The sequence below is a fragment of the Carettochelys insculpta genome, chromosome 2 (assembly GCF_033958435.1).
Source record: "Carettochelys insculpta isolate YL-2023 chromosome 2, ASM3395843v1, whole genome shotgun sequence".
NCBI lineage: Eukaryota > Metazoa > Chordata > Testudines > Carettochelyidae > Carettochelys > Carettochelys insculpta.
The window spans coordinates 134,118,172-134,140,088 of NC_134138.1; the positions used below are offsets into that span (position 1 = coordinate 134,118,172).

Genomic DNA, 21,917 nt, shown 5'->3' on the forward strand with positions numbered 1-21,917 from the left:
GGTATTTTTTTATTAAAGTTTTACATCTGTGATGAGTAAACGACTGAGATGCTTAAAACTAAGCCTAGATAACCATGTATGTGTCTTTATTTTATTTTCATGTTATTTTGCCATAAATATAGTGTGATACAATCAATGAGACATTGGCAAAGTAAAATTATATCCCAGGGAGAGGCACAAGTAAATCTGGATATTTTCATTTAAATAACGATTTCACTATTCTAAACATAGTAAATATACTTTTTGGTCTGTGCTCTACATGCAGTGTGAAATTCACCCAAGAGTTGAGGGAGGGCCCATTGACAACCATGCACATCTTTAACCCCCCGTGAGAGAATAGTTTCCTGCACAGGTAACTGCCTTCTCTGGGCACCATCCATGGTGCTGTTGGCAGTGAGGAGGAAATAGGCTACTAAATTCATCCTACAATTGCCTAGAGGTCACAGACAGCCTTCCTGAATAAGGTAGCCTTGCAGCCATGGGGACGGTATGTTTTCACTGTCCCAGGCTGACTCACGGTGTCAGCATGACCCTTTCCCACAGTCTGCGTTGTACATAGGCTTGGCAGAATTCAGTTTTTACTCCTCAGTTTTTAAACATTTTTTGATTTTTATCCATTTTTTCTTAGTTGCTTGGATGTTAAACATTTAATTTTTATTTTTATTGATTTAAATTTTCACAGTTGTGGAAAATAATAGGGAAAGACAGATAATTATTAATGACAGTAGATGTTGAGGTTCAAAATATTAAAGCTTTGTAACCATCAAAGCACAAAGTAAATTGTCTTAAATCAAACACCCAAGTTCTCAAGGAAGCATTTTTCGTCTCTTGGCCTATTAGTAAACTTTGTTTATCATCAATAGAAATTTGGTAAACTTTGTTTATCGTCAATAGAAATATTTTTGTTGTTTTGTATGTGAATGTTTTTTACAGTTGCACAAAATTGGATTTTAAGCATTTATTTTAATTTTTTATTGATTTAAATTTACATGTACAGATAAAAGTCTTATTATTAAAGCCTACGTATATGGGGTTCAGCAGGAGATGTGAATTTTTTACTGAAAAAAATGGCTCACTTCTGCTTTGGTTACTGCATATAATGTCATCTGGAAGGGAGAACATCTTCACAGAACCAGAGCCAAAAGAAAGCAAAAGAAAGGGTCCTCTAATAGTCCTAGAAGTACTGAGTTTTCAGAGAAGTTAAGCTTAGCTTTCCCTGCAGGGTACTGTGGGTATTATTTGTGACTAAGGTAATTCCTGAGGCCATGTCTACACTACGAGATGAATTCAAACTTAAGGCAGTTAGTTGCTTATTACGTCACTCTCTTCACTGTAAATAGTGTTAGCTCAAATTAGGGAGCACTAATATTGATATCACAACATCATCGAAAATGGCTGGGTGTAGCCTGAAAGTAGAATTTATAAGTCCAAATGAAAGCCAGTGTGGAAGTGCCATGTCTTAAAATCAAATGTATTAGCCTTCAGAAGTGTCCTGTATGTATCCCACAAAAGTACACGGTTACCCACCATGTATGGCCACTTCCATCTCTGCTGCTCTCCAGGTGCACAGGAAGTAGGTCACAGGAAGCCTATTAGCAAGCCCTGGAAATATAAGGGGCACCCAGAAGCAAAAATTTCTTTTACCCATCCCATCGCACCACATAGGTAGCCATCTCTTGCAATCATGAGCACTCAGGATAGTAGTGTGCTTAGTTCTCGGGAACACAGGAGACTCCAGCATGGAGCCCTCAGGAAATTCTGGATCTTCTTGCACTTTGGGGAGAGGAATAGGTGGTGAGCAGATTTGGAGTGTCCAAGAGAAATGTGGATGTATCTGAGAAGATATCGCGCGGGATGATCACCAGAGTTTACTCCTGGGACTCTATGCAATGCCGGGTGAAGGTGAAAGAACTCCATCTGGCCTATCACAAAGTCTGGGAGGCCATCCAGTGGTTCAGGTCATCCTCAAGGACCTGCCACTATTATGAACAGCTCTGCATGCTCTTTGCAGAGGATCCGATCACGTTGCCCACTCTAAATTTTGACACTTCTGGAGGCCCTATTCTGAAGTCTGTGGTGAGCTGAGAGGAGCTGGGGGGCTAGGAGGAAGAGGCCAATAGAGGGGAGGACGGGAGCAACCATCAGGGAGCCGAGGAAGCTTTTTCTGACAGCCCAGAGCTCTTCATCATAGACCTGAAGGCGCTCCCTTCTATGTTGGTCTTTGAACCCCACCAGGGTTCAGCTGTTCTGGTGAGTATTTTTTTCTGAATGCTACAAGCAGGTTGCAGCTGGGTATAGGTATAGGTATGGGCATGGGTGTAGCTTTTCTATGGATCTATGCCCTTCAGAACAGCGTGTTAATATTTCTGGTGCTTATCTTTTTTGGATATCACCAGGAAGGCCTCATCCTGGTACTCTTGTATTTTTTTGTATGAGGTTTTTGGGCAGGCCTGACACTTATTGTGGTTTCCACGGTAGCACACCTTGCTGTGAAATACAGTGCAATCATGGGTCTGGCAGTTCATTCCCAAAGCTATGTTTCAAAGCCTCCCTGATTGTCGCTGCCTCCAGGTGGTTATTGGAGAATGGTCTTGTAGGCGACTGCAAATAATCCCTGCTCATGGCATCAACCTCTGCACTCCAGGCACTCATGAAATTCTCCCACCTGGATTCACAAATGTTAAGCAAAATACAGCATGCTGTAATCTCAGTGGGAACATTAGTTTCGCAGAGATTCAAATGGGTCAGTAAGCATGTGAACCTCACTTTTAAACAGCCAAAGGCTCATGCTACCACCATTCTGCACTTGCTGAGTCTTAAATTGAAGTTATCCTTGCTGCGGTCCAGGGCCTGTGTATGGCTTCATGAAGCAAGGAAGCAGAGGGTAAGCAGGGTCAGCCAGTATTACTATAGGAATCTCCATGTCTCCAGTCTTGATTTTCTGGTCTGGGAGAATAGTCCCATCCAGGAGCTTTTTGTACACACCAGAATTTCTGAAGATGCGCACCTCATGACTTCCCAGCTATCCCATGGTGATGTCAGTGAAACAACCTTTGTGGTCTACCAATGCCTGCAACAGCATCGAGAAGTATCCCTTTATGTTTATGTGCTCAGAAGCCAGGTGGTCCAGAGCCATGATGGGGATATGCATGCCATCTGTTGCCCCACCACAATTAGTAAACTCCATGGTAGCAAAGCCATCCACTATGGCTTATACCTCTCTCACAGTCTTCCTCAGGAAACACCAACAGATCGCATTGGCTACTTGCACTGCCATGGCCCCCACCGTAGATCTGCCCAACCCCAATTGCTATGCCACTGACCAATAACTGTCGGGCGCGGCAAACTTCCACAGAGCAATTGCCACTCACTTCTGAACCATTAAAGCTGGCCTCATTCTTGTATCACTGAGCTTGGGCCAGCAAATCACAAAGTTCCATTAAAGTGGATTTGCACATGAGAAAGTTCTGCACCCATTGCTGATCATCCCAGGACTCCAAAATGATGTGGTCCCACCAGTGTGTGCTGGTTTCCCAAGTCCAAAACCACAGCTCCACTGTCAGCAATGTATCCAGGGCACCCAGCATTTCTGAATTCTTGGACTGAAGATGAGCAATTTCCTCTTCTAAATCTTCATCTTCATCCTCAATCATCATCTCTTTTTGTAGTCAAAAGAGAAAGTGCACAACATTCTGGGAATTTGCCATAATAGTCTTTGCAATGACTTGAAGCATTCGAGGATCCATGTTTGCGCTAGCTCTGTGCCAGAGAAAATGGTGCAATCTCCCACTCATTTTCAGATGGTAAGTGGGTGCTCTGAATTCTGGGAAAGTGCTTTGCATACTGGGATAGTGAAATCAAACACCCACAAGCAACTGTGGCAATTTTTTCCCCCACAACCTGGTGGTATAAGACCCCCAGAATGCAACAGGGCAAAGGCACTGTGGGATAGGTGCCTAAATGTATTGCTCAAACCGTCAAGCTTGGATAAGGCAATGAAGACGCGTAACATGACTCAGAGACACAGTGGGTCAAATTTGCAGAATGTTTGAGGACACTTAAATTTGAATTCGTAAGAGTAAGGTGAAAAAAACAAATTTATTAAAAGCCAATTTTATCTCATAGTGGAGACGTAGCCTGATAAATTCCCAAACTCTCACTAGTTTGTTTAACACTAAACCCACTAGGGAGTTCCATAAGACGTATTGAATTTTTAACTATAGTGTGGCCTTCAGTTCACCAACTTAATCTTACAGGTCTGAGAAGCTTGTTTTTTGCATGCACCCTTTTCAGAGTAGAAAAAAAATTAGTTAATGAGAACAACAAGAAGTTCTGTGGCACCTTACAGACTAACAGATATTTTAGAGCATAAGCTTTTGTGGGCAAAGACTCGCTTCATCAGATGGTTAAATTGGTTATCTATATTTAAAAAAAACAAAACAAAAAAAAAACCCCAACTTGGTTACAAACACAAATATATGCAATTCTATTACCATAACTTATGTGAACCAGAAACAGCTTGTAAGGAAACTAGCTGTATTTGGCTGAGCCTCAAAGGTGCAATCTACATGTTTTCATTCTCTTCTTTTTTTATTTTTTTTCAGATCATCCTTGTATGGATTATAAATTTGTAATCCTTTGCAGGGAGCATACAAATAGTTCTTCTAAAATTGAGTAATGGTCAATGGCTCAGATCATTCCACTCTTATGTGTGCAAACAAATTCAGTTAATGCAAACTTCAATAACCTTAGTATTTGTTGTCACTTTTTAAACTGACACTTAATTACTGTCCTAGGAGTCATAAGAGCCATTCTGAATTTTATATAATCTTTGATAATTTGCAAATACTTACGGTGCTTGCCTGGATATTAGAAAAGTCCTTGTGTTTGGGTAAAGAATGAAAGGGGGTTCTTTTCAACTACTCCTATTTTTTTTTCCCTAATGAATCAGAGAGCTCCAGCGAGTCCGACTGTGACTCTGATGACAATAGCAGCTGTTCTAGCAGTTCAGATTCTGAAGTATTTGATGTTATTGCGGAAATTAAGCGAAAAAAAGCTCACCCTGATCGTCTTCATGAGGAGCTCTGGTACAATGACCCTGGACAGGTAGTGTGTGCAAAACACTCACTGTGTATCTAAAATGTTTGTTCTGAGGACTATACAAATCTATACGTCAGATTTGTTACAGACTGTATTAGATGGTACCAGTTGTCTCCTGTCCATTTTTTTCCCATTATTTCTGAATGATAATCTGACTACTGTTCAGAGCATTTCACTTTCAATCTCGGTTAAAAATATTGAACCCTGGTGATTCTTCAACCTAAGTCATATTTGACTATTTGTAAACTTTATCTTCCCAGTAATACAGTAGTGCTATTCTGTTATCCTAGTGATAGAGATGAAAGTTGAAGGAGGGAGAGAGAGCTTGCAGATCTGCTTTATAAATGATTCACTTGAAAGCTCTTATTGTATAATGATAAATAATGCCTTAAATATGCTATTAATGCTCCTAATTTCTTATCAAATGGGTCTGCTTTAATTGCATGCAGATTATACTCCTTGTCAAATGTAATTAGTGAACTCATGAAATGTGTTTGAATACATATGTTCCACAAAGGTCAGGCAGTTCTTTGCACATTTGCCAGCACCATCTTCCCTTTTTAACTCTTTCATAGTCCTTTTTCTTTGTCAAATGGTACCCTCAGTAAACTTGTTTTCCATCTTTTTTTTTTTGAGGACTCAAATTAGAAGGCCGCAAATTATAATCAGGGAACACTAGAACTGGAAGGGACCTTGAGAGGTCAGCAAGTACAGTCCATAAGACGTATTGAATTCTGAAAAATAGTGTGGCCTTCAGTTCACCAACTTAACCTTACTGGTCTCAGAAGCTTGCTTTTCTGCGTGCACCCTTTTCAGAGTAGAAAAAAAAATTAGTTAATGAGAACAACAAGAAGTCCTGTGGCACCTTACAGACTAACAGACATTTTGGAACATAAGCTATTGTGGGCAAAGACCCGCTTCACCAGTACCAAGCACCATCTAGCTCATCACTGACAGGCGTTTGTCTAACCTGCTTTTAAAAATCTCCAGTGATGAAGATCCCACAGCCTCTCTTGGCAATTTATTCCGGTGTTTAACGATCTTCACAGTTCGGAAGTTTTTCCTCATGCCCAACCTAAATCTTCACTGCTCTAATTTAAATCCAATGGCAGAAAATACTGCAGTTCACATTTCTGCCATTATAATGCAATGGTCCGTTGATGCTTCCATTAGCAGCTCTTATTTATGCTTATAACCTTAAAAACAGGAGGGGAAAAACCCTAAATTATAAAATTGTTGAACTATTAAACTTTGAAGATTGTGTTGTACATGTTTTGTTTAAGAACCTGTTTTTTCAAGCAGATATAATCCTCAGTATAAAATATTTGCCTAATAGAAATGTAAAGGGCCTTGAAATTATCGGTATCAGAAATGTATGGCTGTTTCCACAAATTTACCTATGTGTTACTTTTTCTTCATAAAGGACACATGAAAAAAGTTTCCAAAATGTCACTGTAGCCTTGTCAATGGCATACCTTTTACATTTGAGTTTTATTCAGTACAAAATAATTTTATTTTGAATGGTGTGTTTTCCCATTAGTTTGTTCAGTATTCAGATGCAAAAGTGATAGGCTTATAAATGCCTCAGATAGGTGTCCCAACGTTCTCTACATACCTGCACACCTTCAAAACAGGAATGAATATCAAGCATGTCTTGGTAGGCGGAGGGCACAGGGAGACAACCCAAATCCAAGCCCAAACAAACATCACCCCCTTGACCAACTCCCCCCCCCCCCCACCCCCGAAAAAACCTTATAGTCTCATTGTGTGCAGCCACCCTTCCTTCTCCATCTTCTCCAGCTGCCATCTACTCCTAATTCACTTCATATTGTAGACGACATACATTGCAGTCACCTTTGGGCCTCACTGGTGACCAAACTTATGTGTAAATTCCCACGCACAAACTTAAGGGCCATGTCTACACTTACAAAAAGCTTTGAAATGGCCATGCTAATGGCCAAATCAAAGAATACTAATGAGGCGCTGAAATGAATATTCAGCGCCTCATTAGCATGCCTCCAGCTGTGGCAATTCAAAAGTGCCATGATTCACTCGCCCGCAGCTCATTTACACAGGGGTCCATTTCAAAAGGACCCTGCCAACATTGAAATCAGCTGATAGGAATAAGGGGATTTTGATGTTGGTGGGGTCCTTTCGAAAAGGACCCTCGTGTAGACGAGCAGTGGGTGAGCGAACCGCAGCACTTTTGTATTGCCACGGCCGGCGGCATGCTAATGAGGTGCTGAATGTTAATGTCAGTGCCTCATTAGTATTCTTCAATTTGTTCATTAGCATGGCCATTTTGAAGTTTTTTTTGTAAGTGTAGACGTAGCCAAGGTGTTATATTCAAGTAGTATTAACTAATTAGTATAAATGCCAAGATTTTCAAAAGCAGCTAGTGATTTTGGGTGATTTTTGAGACACCTCGAAAGGCCCTGCTTTTCATGAAGTGTTGAACTAATTGAGGATTTATTGTATTCTTTATCTCTCTAGTCTCTGATATGTAAGATACACAGACAAGTGAGAAAATGTGTCTTCAGCTTAGGCTTGAAAAGACATTATTTTGCTAATGTTTACTTAGCACGTTTGTTCTTGAAGAATTCCAAAATATGTGACAAACTGTATAAGAACAAAATGCCATCTCACTCTAATATTAAGGATGCACAGCTAAACACCCAAAGGGGAGGAAATAGGTCTTGTGTCTTGGCATGTATGTGTTACAATAAAATTTAGGAGGAGAACCACATCAGCTGAATGCTCAATAGATTAACCTTAAAAGTAGGTGACCTTTGCCCCTCCCCCCTGCCATATGGAGTCCATTCCCACTTTGCACTTTAGGGTCCCTGTCACTGAGACACCCTAGCCTTCTCTCAGTAGGCTGAGCATGTCCCCCCACCCCCTATTCCGGAGCTCTGTTGGGACCTTCAGACTCTATTTCTAAAGGTAATGTGAGTCCCCTGTTTTTTGACGTTTTTAAGATATATTGTTGAAGTTTTTAAGATATATTTACATCTTATAGGGTATAAAATATAATAATTAAACCTTTACAAAATTAGTATAAAAGGATGGGAAAAAAGAGGGACTTAATTTACTTCAAAATGTGGGCTCCAGTCTCTGCTGGGTTCTGTGGTAGGTATGACACAGCAGCCAGTAAGTATGTTAGGGTGTCACACTAACTGGAACTGCCAGTCCACAGTGGGCCCAGACTTCACAGGGTTTGGAAGTAAAAAGAAGGTAAGCTTCAATGTTCAGTTTTATAATTCCCCTCTTAACAGAGTCATTTGGTAGATTCGCCCCATAATTCAGAAACGGTCAGATTTTTATTTTAAAAAATTGATGTGCTGGCCACTTTTGAAGTACTCCAATAATGTTTCTAAAGAGCCAAATAAGGCCCCAACTCTACAAACTTTTACATTTGCATAATTTTGCAGACATGGGATGAAATGTGGATTCTCTTGTCAAATTCCATAGGACCAGGATTTCATGAAGTAAATTCAGTAGAACTGCTAGCATGTAAATTTAAGCCTGTGAATATATAAAGCACAAGATTATGACCTACATTGGCTGCAGGTAGCAGACTGTTCTAATAAATAAGAAATTGAAAGGCTATGCATTACATCAAATGCTTCAGTGGTGACATTCTGGTAACACGGTTGTCCCTTATTATGCTGCACAAAACACAATGACAGTTTAATGCTGTTATGGACTTCTTTTATATCAGTCTATACAAACAGCTTGCCGCTTAAATGGATGTTTTAAAACCAATAATCTAGTAAGTATGACAGGTTCTTTGAAGCATCAGCACTCATGATGTTAAAACCAAAACACTTTTCCAGACAGTCTCTTGTGTTTTTTTCCATAAAAACAGAATCCTCTTTTGTTTTTGACAGATGAATGATGGACCTCTGTGCAAATGCAGTGCTAAAGCCAGACGAACGGGAATAAGACACAGCATTTATCCTGGTGAAGAGGTAACTAGCTTTGGATATTACACTTATAAATACCCTACTGTCAGGAGTAGGCAGTAGTCGTTTTGCTCTGACATTCATTGGAGGAAGCTTTTGTTTTAGAGTAAACTATGGTGTCATAGTAAATAAATCAGATTTCTTACCAGTTTTTGTAATGTCACATTTAGGATATGCTAGGTGTAATAAACTTCCAGTGAAAACAAGGGAAAATACTTGGTGAACTTATGCACTAGCTAATTTCAGAAACATGCGTCAAAATTATAATAAAAGAGTACGTACTACCACTAAGTAACAAATACCAAGGGGATGCACAAGGTATGTTTCTGCTGAGTCCTTTTCTATAAAGAGGCTGTATGAAGGGAAAGTGAATAAATTAGTAACTTTTTTGCTGATAGTAGCAAGCCATGTGACAGCAAGGAGTACCGTGGTTGATGGGGGCACCCGAAGGGTTTCATGAATGCATTCCTACCAGACACACTAAATTGATCCCTGGAAGATTGACCACAGCAGCATTGCTGTCCCCTGTCGTGCAGACATACCCTAATTTTCTAATGATATGGCAAGATTTCAGTGGCTACATTCTTTTGTTTTATCTCAAAATTCAAAGAGCACATTGGTTTTACTAGAAATCTTTTTGTGTTAGAACTTCAGGATTTTGTTGGTTTTTTTACTTAACCTTACACTCTTGACTTAAAATTTATCTATGTTGATAAACCCCTATTTTATAAACTAATGGGTGGTTGAGGAGTTCATATAATTGAACGTTTCAAAAGTATAGCGTAGGTACAGTGCTCTTTTTCAGTATGATAAGTTGCATGGTTTTGTTCTTATCCCACGATGTCTTGTGTAACTGGTCACTCATGAGGTTCTACTATTTTAATGTTATTTTCTCTGTGTGTAACTTTCCAAATACAAAACCAATGAAAATATTTTTTTTAAAAATTTTGTATTTTGTTTTTAGCTACACATGATCCCTCTGCTTTGTTACTTTTCAGGATTCATGAACATTTCTGTTTCTGGGGTTTATTATTCTGACTCAGAAAATTACTCCAGACTGAAGCTTGCAATAAACTAGTTTAATTTCCCTCATTGCTTTACACCTGAGTGTATTTTACTGAAGTCAGAAACAATTTTAGTTCCGTGAAAAATCTGAAATCTGACTAACTGTGAGGTAGCCGCCCCTAAAAATAAGGATGCACCTGGGAATATTGGTGGAGCATAAAAGTCCATTATAGACTCTCTTCGTCTTGTGTGAGCCTCAGAGCAGTGAGAACCTAGCAGAAACAGATTCTAGAGGGGTTTCTTTGTCAAGGTGCTGGTGAATATTTTTATGCATTACAGCTGAGAACTTCAGGAGAACCTGAAAATAAAATCTTGGAAACCTTATACCCATTGAACCACATGTGGGCCTTGGTACATTTAGGCATAGCTGTTTGCGTGGTTTTCATAAGAGACACCGTGGTCTGCTAATTAAAGCTGTGGGACTAGGGTTCTTCATCCATTTCTAACTCATACACTGTGTGATGCTGGACTAGACTGACTGATGCCTCATTTTGTTCATTTGTGAAGTGAAGATTCCATCTCACCTTTTGTAGTGAATTGAGATTGTCTAATGAAAAAAATCTAAGTGTGATTGTTATAATTAATTTTCTAAAATGAGCTTATATTAAGAAACAGAAAAACACCTCAATGTTAAGTCTTAGGTGACTGTCTACTGCATGGGTGTCCAACCTTTTGGCTTGCCTGGGCCGCATTGAGTGAAGAGAAATTGTCTTGGGCCGCATATAAAATATATAATATAGTTAATGTATATAAATCACATAATAATCTTAAAAGTTTACGATCTTGTGGGGCTGCATTACTAGCTGTCCAGGGCCGCATGCGGCCCGTGGGCCGCAGGTTGGACACACCTGGTCTACTGTATGCAAAAAAGATGCACAACAGTATAGAGACTATGTGAATTGTACTGACATTTTGCCCAGAATAATGTCCCTGTAGATGTTTCGGAAGTTCAGAAAATATGTATTATGCTGTGACTTTAGTACTCTTCCAAGAACGCTTAATTATGGCTAGCTGTTATGTTTTGTTTTGTTTTTTTTTTTCCTAGTGAACGTTTCATGGATGTAAAAAGTGCTTTATTCCCTCTTTGTATTTTAATTAACCTTGACTCTGCACATAATTCTATTTTTCTCTTTAAGCCTATTAAGCCATGTCGCCCCATGACCAACAATGCTGGAAGACTATATCACTATCGAATTACAGTGTCACCTCCCACGAATTTCTTAGTAAGTACTTCATAAACAAGTCCAACTGAGAATCCAGTTTCATTTATTTTAAAGATGACATTTTGTGCCATGGCTATTTTAACTTCTCTGTTTATTTGTTTGTTTGTTTATTTGTTTAGACAGACAGGCCAACTGTTATAGAATATGATGACCATGAGTATATTTTTGAAGGATTTTCTATGTTTGCACATGCCCCACTGACAAATGTAAGTAGATTTACATTGTGCATAGTGCTTTCCTAGAAGACAGACTATTTATGTCCTTTTAAATAGCACTTTTATAAATCAGTGGTATATGTGTTTTGAGAGGCTTCTTGTCAATTTCACTTGAAAATGGTAAGGTGACATTCATGCTAATGAGACTCAGGTTTTATCCTGCCTAATTGGTGTATGTATTCCTTTCATGCTGTGATTGAGGCTGTAGTGTGCAACAGAACAACTTTTTGCCTGTGTTGAGGTTTGGGAATGAAATAAACTGTGGATAACTTGTTAAGACTGTTAGTTGGATTTAAATGAGATGAACTTTTGGACTTGAAGAAGTTATTAGAAAAGGACAGCCAATCATTTTATCTTATAAAATTGGAATGTGTTAGTTCAGATCACCTTGGGCAGACGTTAACTAAAATTTTTCTGTGGTTTCTATCATTAGTTCACTTCCCTGTAGAAGAGATAGTAAAATGACACATTTTATGGTTTGATGAGGCCGTTTAGAATTACACATTTCGTAGCTTAAATGGAATTCTATTCTTCATCAAAAAGGGGTGTCCCATCATCCTCTTGGTTCTCACTTTCTAAGCACTTAGATCTCATAGTTGTAGAATTTAAGGCCAGAGTGTGGCCTCCAGAATATCTAGTCTAGCCTCCTGTATATTAGAGGCCACCACCCACAACCTGCGCATTCATCTCAGCAACCAAAAATTATGTCCAAGTAGTACAGCCCTCAAGAGAATAGACTTACGATGTGCCACAGGCAGGGGGTAGGACAGATGAACATGCACCAATGCTCAAGTCCCCACAATTGCTGAAAAGTGATTCAGAGGTACCCAGGTGATTGTAGCAAGTGACTGAAGTCCCACAACACAAAGGAAAAGGGGAAATAAACCCCAGATCACTGCCATTGTGATCTGAGTGGAAGTATAGAAACGCTTAGCAGGAGCTGCATGTGTACAAGAGTTAATCAAAGCGATATTGTCAACATAAACATCACTCTTCTGCTTAGAAATTTTATACCTACTATTGTTACAAAAAACAACTATCTTCCCTCCTCTGCCCCCCACACACCATCCCTACATAGGGCCTGCGTGGTTCTCAGTGAGAGACTGGGCCCCAGGATTATTTTAATTGAAAGGGATTGAAATAAATGTGTTCCATTTTTCAGGTTGCCTAGATGGTACTTTTGGCAGCTCTCTCTGTCTGATCAGTTTCATGGTTTGCTCACTCTAGTCATATGCTGGGTTGTTCCATGCAGGAATATGGAAGAGAAAACTATTTAAAAAAAAAAAAAAGGTAGAGAAATGTGTTGGAAAACAAGTGTCAGCTATAATGTAATAGGAAACATATTTAACTGACTTGTTTTAGCTTGCGGATTTTGAGTTTTCAATTTTAGTCCCAACTTGAATTTGTTTGGTCTCATTACACAAAGGCTATGTCTGGAGAGTTTGGCAACAAAAACAGGGTTCTGTCAACAAAACTTGCAGACTGTCTACACAAAAATGTTTTGTCGACAAAACTCGGCACTTCCTCTAACGGTGTTCTGCCTCCCTGCGATGAAGAATAACTCCTTACCCAACCGTTTCTGTTGACAAAAAAGCCATGTAGATGCTCTGGGAGGCCTCTGTTGATGGACTGAGCTTCTGGATGGCCATTCTGTGAGAGCGGCTAAGCAGTCTCGCCACTCGCTGTCGACAGGATTGCTCTTTTGATCCGCTTTTGCATGTGGAGGCGATCTGTTGACAGAAGTCTTGCAAGACGATCTCTTCCAACAGTGACTTCTGTCAAAAGATCGCTATAGTGTAGACATAGTCAAAGGGAAAGGAACATATCTACATTGCAAAATCACACATGAAATCACAGGATACATGAAACCTCCTTAGGTAACAGCATCCAGCTGACTAGACAAGTGATAATGGGGATGGCCTTTCACAAGCACTGTTCCTTGACAAAAGTACGTGTGGTAGGGGTTGCAGCATTTTCCAAAAGTCTTTTGCTGTGGTGGTTCTCTTAGCCCAGGATTACTTTACAAATTTGTGTCAGTGTAACTATATCCAGGCCCCTGAACAACTTTAGTGTAGAAACAGAGTTTGGTTGACATCAGATGCTTGTGTTGACTTGCCTCTCGGAGTGTAGACCAGGGTGCAGTTGTACCGATCTCACTCGATGTAGACAGTGCTGTGTCAGTGAGAATGCTCCTCCTCTTCATGTCACTCCTGCCTGTCTGAAGTGGAGTGTGCATGTAAGTGGGCAAAGCTCTCATCTTGGTAGAGGCAGTGTCCTCACTAAGCACTACAGAAGCTTGTGTGGACACGCATGTAGTTTTCAAATGTGGTTTTGTCACCTCCATTTTTACTTTCGGGGCAACATAGAGCAGAAAGAAACACTTAAGCTTTTTTCCCTTGGGAATATGTTATATTCAGGTGTATATCCATCCACATGAAGTCAAGCGTTGCTGGGAGGATTACAGACAAAATGTGTTACGTAACATCTGTTCTCCAGCATGAAGACAATTCCTGCTGCCCCGTGTGATCTGATGCTTAAGATATTCAGCCTACTTCTATTGTGGAACTTGTGTGTGTTGAGCACAAAACTAGTGCAGTCTCATTAGCAGTGCTTTTCCAATACATTTTTTTGCTAATTTATGTGCAAATGGTCAGCAGCAAGTGATAATTCTGACAGATTGCTACTTTTTTATTGTAGACATATGGTCATAAAGCAATACCACACAGTCTTTTCTGATATCAACAGATACTAGATAGGAAAGGCCTTCACAAGCAGAATGCTCTTTCTGCACTGTAAGGCTTTTGACAGCAATTATGGGGGAATTGCCATTTCAGAGACATTTCAGGATATGCTTGATAAATAGCAGATGGCTAAGTGTAGCCTCCACATGGTTCTTTGCAAGAATGCAGATAACAAAATATTTTAATGAGACAAATGTATATAGCAGAGGAAGCTTCACTTGCACCCTGCAGCTCTGTAACAAAGCTGCATTATTAGTGGAGCTGGACAAAAATTAAATAAAATATATCAAATGGTATGTGTTAAATGAATAATGCATCATTTGTGCAATGTTTCAACCAGCTGTAAAGCAGCATTATTCTTTGACTACAGTATTCAACAAATTGCATTCTTCCAGCTCTTTTAAGTGCAGCTGTGCGTTTCGACATTTGCTCCTAGTTATGTGGAAGTTGGTTACCTGTTTCAAGTATCCCTTTTCTGCTCTTTTCATTCTTCACAAAATACAAAGGGAAATAATTCTGTCTGTTAAGCAGCAGCTCTAAAAAGTCCTGACTCAGTGGTTTGAGCTTTGGCCTGTTAAAACTCAGGGTTGTGAGTTCAGTCCTTGAGGAGGGCCATTTAAGGATCTGGGGCAAATAGATTAAAAAAAAAAAAAAAAAGGGTAGTGCTTGATCTTGCCAAGAGGGCAGGGGACTAGACTCGATGTCCTCTCAAGGTCCCTTCCCGTTCTATGAGATGTGTATGTATTTAAAATAAATAGGCTCTCGCTATATTTTAAATCACTGATGAAATAAATGTGACTGATTATTTTTTCCCCAAATATTGAGTAATGTACCTCAATATCCAAATTCTTAATTTCTGAAGGGTATCTAATGTCAAACACATTGAAGAAAAAGTATCTGTTGTCATCAAAGTCAGAAATCTGTAGTTTTATTTCTTAATAACTAAGTGCATAAGAGGGAAACAGCTACAAAGATGCTAACATCTGGAATCTTCCTAAGAATGCCTATACTTAGTAGATATGGCCTAAAGATTAACATTAATTAGAGGTATATGGGGTTTTCTCTTGGGGAGAAGGGAGTGGAGGGAGCAAGCAAAACCCAGGGTTATAGTGCTGCAAGCAGATTCATTCATCTGGGAACCTGTGTCTGTGAAGTGAATTCTATGTGCCTTTATGCAGGTACAGAGATCAACTGCAGCAGTGGGGTTTCAGTTTCATGAGTCATTGATCATTATGAGGTGATCTCTCATTTGCAGGGACAGTGAAAGCTTCAGCCATATTGGCTTAAAAATGACAAGAATGTAAGTTTTTCAGTGGCTCATGAGAAAATCATGGAATTATGTTTGTATTGGATTGCCTGCTTGCATTCTGTACCAAAATCTTCAGAATTCAAACTGTAAACCTATATGGTACAGGTGCTAAGTTTTAAGATCAATGGAAATATTACTACTAATGATTGAAAGTGAGATTTAACATATTATTTAAATATTACAAAGCTACATATGAGTGGACCCTTAATTGTGAGTGTGACAAACCTAGAAAGAAACTGTTAACGCATTTTTTGCACTTTAAGTTAAGACTGACTGTCCACCAATCCCTTCAAAGCCCAAAACTGCCATCCCTTCCACTCTAGTCCCCCTAGTCTGTTTCGGATAGGCATATTGGTTTGGCTTCTGGTTACTGAGGTGGGTTAGGTTTTTTTTTTTTAATGAGAGGAAGCAAAAACCAACCAAAACAAACAAACAGAAAACCCTATTTAAAGGGATATTATTGTTTAAAAGAGTAGGTTTCAATATGAAAATTCATCCCACCACCTAAAAAATCTCTGCCTGTAACTGATAGAGATTCCTGGAAAAAAAAATCTCTTTTCAGTGTGTTCATGTGTTTGACAGCACTTTGTATACAGTCAGTTGCACTTCCTGTCTTAGGTGTTAGCATTATGATGTGTCTCATTCCCTTATCTGAGGCAACTATCGCATTTACGAGTAACAGCTGCAGTAAAGCTGAAGATCAAGGGGCTGCAGAAAAAAAGGAAGGTTACGGAGAAATAGAAACTTCGTCCCAAGCATGTGTGGTGGATACCTTGAGGCTGCCCACTTTAATTTCCTGTGAATATGGTGATGATGGTGGTAATGATAATTAATAATCAGTAGCAACAGAATAGAAAAAGTTCTGTAATATTTTGACAAGGAGATTGAAAAAATACATTTGCAAGGGGTATTCTAGCAAATCTGGATTTTTTGAAGTTGACCCCTTTAAATAAATCAGGTTGACTTTGTCCCTCTAAAAGAAGTGCGGTGGTGAAGGGCAGTCTATGGACTTGAGAAGCTCGTGGACTAAATATTGGTTAAATATTTGCCTTAACAGGGAGTATAGTTCTCTCTTAAATGTTTTTTAAGTCTATTTTATGTAAACCTATAGATTTGTACTGAATGTCATTGTGTTATGCTCATATTAAAAAAAGATGTATTATGGCTAATACATTTAGTATTGGGCTACAGCACTTTGCCTCTAGGTCACTGCACCAGTCTCATACTCTCTGTCATGCACGTTAAATTAATATACAAAGATAACATTTTCAAAGTGGGAGAAGAAAGATCAGTTAGCTTAGTGAATTTTGTTTTTGCTAAACAAAACTTAATCTCCAGTAGATGGCATCATTTGACTGATGCTTTCTACCAGTCCCATGTTATTTCACAAGTGGAATTATTCCAGTTATCTCTTTCTCTCTCTACTTCCTGCTCTAGTCTTTGTGTGAACTCACTGAGGCAACAGTTTAAAATTCCTTTTTCGTCCCGTGGAAATTCTTAGGAAACACAATTGTATGAGTGATGCAGTCAATACCATATGTCCTTTCAAACTGAACCTCTGTTCTATTTTCCTTCCAGATTCCTCTATGTAAAGTAATCAGGTTTAACATTGACTATACAATTCATTTCATTGAAGAGATGATGCCTGAGGTAAGGGGAATAATTAGTCAAGAGAGCAGTTTGGATTATGAATTGTTGGTAAATTTAAGGGATTAACGCTGTAGGATCTAGCCTCATGCATTCTCAAAGAGGATCATCACACATGGAAACCCATGATTTTTACATAAAGCTATAAACATATATTTAGCTCATGACACATTGCAAAATAATATTAAGGATATTCAGCTTTATCCATGTTTATCTGAATGTTTCAAAGATCTGTGCAAATGTATTTCAAACAATATGCATGTGAACTAAGGTAAGAATCTATCCCTGCTTTACAAATATGGAAACCGAGGGATAACGAGTCAGCGATTTACCCTTGCTATGTAAATCAGTGGTGGAACTAAAATTAGATTAGCATTTTACTTTTTGATTCCCAGGTCTGAAATCTGGTCACTAGAACAGGTCTGTCTTGATGCCAGCCCCCTCCCCACCCCCACCAGAAAAGAAAGAAAGAGAAAACAAGAAAACACAAACCCTATAGATACAAACAAAGCAATTGCAGATTATAATCTGGTTTATTGAGATAAGTCTTTGATAAAGCTACACTTGTGAAGTAAATTACTTCAATGAAACATCACGTCTAGGTGTAGAAATATCCTGCATAATAACTACTGAGATAAGATCAGTATTTAGCTAGTCCCATATATTTGCATATTTTTGTTAGTTATCAGCAGATTTATCTAAATATATGCAAGAGGCCAAAAAATTCTGAAGCAAGATTAATGTGGATCTCAATGTAATTATCTTCCTGATACTGAATCTACTGTGCTGTCTTCCAATCTTGATTTAAAGCAATAAAAGGACAGCAGCCAAAATAGCAAACTTGTCTTTGTGGAGGACTGTGCCTGTGGCCTTACAAGCACACCTTGTTTAACAAGGGAGTCTTGCCAGAGAGATTTTGTTGGGTTTGGAATTTTTGGTTGGTTTCATATCCAAACAATCTATATTGACTTGAAATATCATGTTGTACAATTTATATTGACCTGAACTAAGTGTTGTTAAGATACAGTCTCCTCATTTGTGGCTGAAACCTAGAGAGGCTTCTTTCCCAATGGAGCTGAGGACTTTTTCTGCCTTTTGAGTTCATAACCCTCGATGTGTGATGTACGTATTTATTGCTTAGGAGGTGGGGGTGATATCACAAATGAAGATTTCTAAGATTTAGCAAGCAGAAGCATGAGTAGGGAATTATGAGCGGTGTTTGTAATAAATATGTCATCTCTTCAACTTATTCAAGTGCAAGGCTTTTGTTTCCTAGTAAATTATCTTGCAGTCCAGCGCTCATAATATCTGTGTCCAATGTAGATTTGGACCTTTTATGAGGGAGCACAGTAATTTCAGAAGAGGCCTCAAAAGCCAAGAGATGCTTCAGTGAATAACAGACAGCCATATGCCTAAAGATTTACCAATCATTGAGCAGTATCATCTCCAATTGTACTATTTATGTGTTGAAACATTTGAAGAGTAATATTCTGGCCTTTTTCTTTTCCAGAATTTTTGTGTGAGAGGACTTGAATTATTCTCTTTGTATCTATTCAGAGATATTTTGGAACTCTATGACTGGAATCTTATAGGTAACTGTACAGTTAAAACTATACACACCAAGGAATATTAGGTGTTATTTACAAATTCAGTTATTGTGCCTAGGTTTTAACACGTGCTTTGGATTGCAAAGGAGGACCTGAAGTAGCAAAATGGAATGCTTTACATTTTAAATAGCATGTTTTAGTTCACAGTTTGCTTTTGCTAAGAGCCAATAGTTTATTGGGATTCATTATATCAAGTGTTTAGAATTTAACAATGCTCAGAGTGGTCAGACAGCTCTCTTGGATAAAACATTTAGCACTATTACTTCTACATATTTTTTGTCTTAAATGAGCCATTTATTATATTATTTTTATTGTACAATAATGTGCGCAGGGGGCTTTGTTGTCAGGGTGTCAAACAGAATGCTGCCTTTGCCTTGGCAAGCTCACAGACTCAAGGCATTTGCCCTATTCTACTACCAAACTACCAAACTACAAAATAGTGTCCATGACTGTCAGGGAGCTAGGGAAAACTGTGCAACTTGTGTGCATTCCTTTCATTCCTGGCTGGTGATGGGAGGGACAGAGGGGTACTTCACACAATCTGTGAACTTTCCCCTTGATGTCCGCTAGGCGGGGGAGTGGGAAGAAGAGCAAGCAGCATCCCGGTATACGTGGCTGCTGCCCCTTTGTCTCCTCACTCTGCTGAAATGGCACCATTGATATATGTGCACAGATTTCACTTTTCCCCCAGCCTCCTCTTTTTCGCTTGTTCTCTCTCCCTCTGGATTGTAAATGAAGCCATCCACATGGACATTTATGATATATATGGATCAAACAGTGTGTTATATCCTTTTACCGTGCTCTATTTTAATAATTTCCTTTAGACTTAGATTCTGGGTGAAACTTTGGCCCTATTGACATCAATAGCAAAAGTTTCATTGATTTCAGTAGAATCTGGACTTTACCCTGCAAATATGTTTTAAGAGACTTAATTATTTTTCTGTTAATTTTCTTATTTAAGGTCCTTCATTTGAAAACAATTCTTGTTGTCCAAGATTTCATTTCATGCCACGATTTGTGAGGTTTCTTCCAGGTAAGTTTATACTCTGTGTTTAGACAAATATGAGGCTCTAAACTGCTATGCATCTCTTTGTTCGTTCAATCCAGCCTTCAAGCCAAGGAGCTCAGGACAGAAAGCATGGCATCTGCTCTTGTATGAAAAGCCTGCTTAGGGGATTCCCACACCCACAACATCTGGGATAAGATCCTCAGTTGGTATAAATTTTCATAACTTCAGTAGAACTAGGAAAATACATACCACCTGAACATCTACGTCTGGTTCTTTCAGGAGAATCATTTCTACAGCAATATACTTGACAGAGAGTAGTCCTGTATTTATTTTGTCTATTCAGAGAACTAATGTCACATAAAGTTGGCTTTGTCTTCTATACCGTGGTTACTGGTAGCTCTGTGGAGGAGCAAGGGGCATACACCACAGGGACCGTAGTTCTCCATAATTTGGGAAAGGTGTTCAGATACTTTTAACCACAAATCCTTTAAATGACAAAAGTGTAATTGTGTCTTAGTGGTACAAAGACAACTAGTTTCTGCTACTCTTGGAGGTAATGGTTACCTGACCCCACAAAGTTACACCTTTTTCCATCCCCATCTGGCACTTATTCCAACACGGTTTACGAGATGGAAAGTATACTTAAGAATCTCAGGCCCTTCAACTTCAAAGAAAGAATTTATAAGAACACGTACCATTCAAATGGAAAAGCTTTTCACTATAGTGTAAATAGGCCATGTGGACCCTTTTACTTGCCTCATTCAAAACTTTTTGCTTTCCTTTCTATTTTTTGCCTCAGTTTTGGATACAGAAATCAGCACTCAGTTTATCTGGCTTCTGTGTCAGTATTCTGTGACCTTGTAGGATATCAACTACTCTCCTCTTGTTCTCTCAAAGAACAAGACTAGGATCCATATTGCACTTAGTAGGTGTCTCTAGATTGCTTTTGGTGTTATGTGATAATAATGTCATCCTGAAAAAAATCTCCAGTTGAAGCACTTCTCACAGATGCTAACTCTTCTAGCAGAATGGTTTATTTTTAGTAGCCATGATTTCATCTTGCTGAAAAGTAAGCTTCATATTTTAGTGACATATCCACCCTATTGTAAGTACCATGGGATAAAGTATAATGGCTGTTGGTCCTAATTTATTCTAGATGATAGCCTCTAAAAACATACCTCCATCTTATTGACTAAGGGCTTGTCTTCACTATCCCGGTGGATCAACTTGCAGTGATCAATCCACCAGCTGTCGATTTATCATGTCTGCTTCAACATAATAAATTGATCTCTGAGCACTCTCCAGTTGACTCCGGTACTCCACCAGGAAGAGAAAAGTAGCCAGGTGCAACAGGAGAGCTGCCCTGCCAACTTTACCACATGGAAGACATTGCAGTAATATGTCAATTTCAGCTACACTATTTGTGTACCTGAAGTTGCGTAGGTTAAATCAATGGGGAGGGGAGGTGGAAGGGGGTTAGTGTATATAAGGCTTAAGTGTGCAAATGTGGCATAAAATAATTGGCCCTGTCTGCACTTGGATTTGAATCATATTTGAAATTATAAATGTAGTTTTAGATAAATTAGCTACAAATATGGTTTGGTTTGCCTCCTGTGATCATGGTGTCAAAAGCTGTCTGACTGCATCTATCGCTGTTGTTCCTTAGCAGGGCTGCATCTGAAAATTGTATTCAGTAAAAGGCAAATATGTAATGTTTGGGGGCAAGCATCAGTTCATTTCTATTCAGGCAATTTGAAAATAGATTTGAAAGAAGTGAAGTGTGTCATCAATGTGTAGTTTAGAAGTTGTCTAGTTCTATTCTACTAGGTTTGGTTGTTTGATTTGTGCATGTATCTTTCAACAGGTGTTTCCATATTGTGAGGCATCTTATCCCTTTGTGATATTGAGTTTATATTCTTTTTATGAGACATATATCTGGAGCTTCTCAATCTCTACAGAGTGGGAATCTACTATATTTGCAAAATAGTATTTATCTATGGTTCTTTTTGGAAGATATTTGTGAAATAGACCCCATG

The 21,917-nt window shown here is 38.9% G+C and overlaps 1 protein-coding gene across 2 annotated transcripts in view; it reads left to right on the forward strand.

Annotated features, from left to right (window-relative positions):
- DROSHA (drosha ribonuclease III) overlaps positions 1-21,917 on the forward strand; it is a 124,397-nt gene that overhangs the window by 15,768 nt on the left and 86,712 nt on the right. For both annotated transcript variants that reach the window (XM_074987798.1, XM_074987799.1), the window contains exons 6-12: positions 4,952-5,106; positions 8,991-9,071; positions 11,267-11,353; positions 11,473-11,559; positions 17,197-17,268; positions 18,776-18,857; positions 19,834-19,905. In XM_074987798.1, coding sequence (XP_074843899.1) covers positions 4,952-5,106; positions 8,991-9,071; positions 11,267-11,353; positions 11,473-11,559; positions 17,197-17,268; positions 18,776-18,857; positions 19,834-19,905 — 636 coding nt within the window. The remainder of the gene's footprint in view (positions 1-4,951; positions 5,107-8,990; positions 9,072-11,266; positions 11,354-11,472; positions 11,560-17,196; positions 17,269-18,775; positions 18,858-19,833; positions 19,906-21,917) is intronic.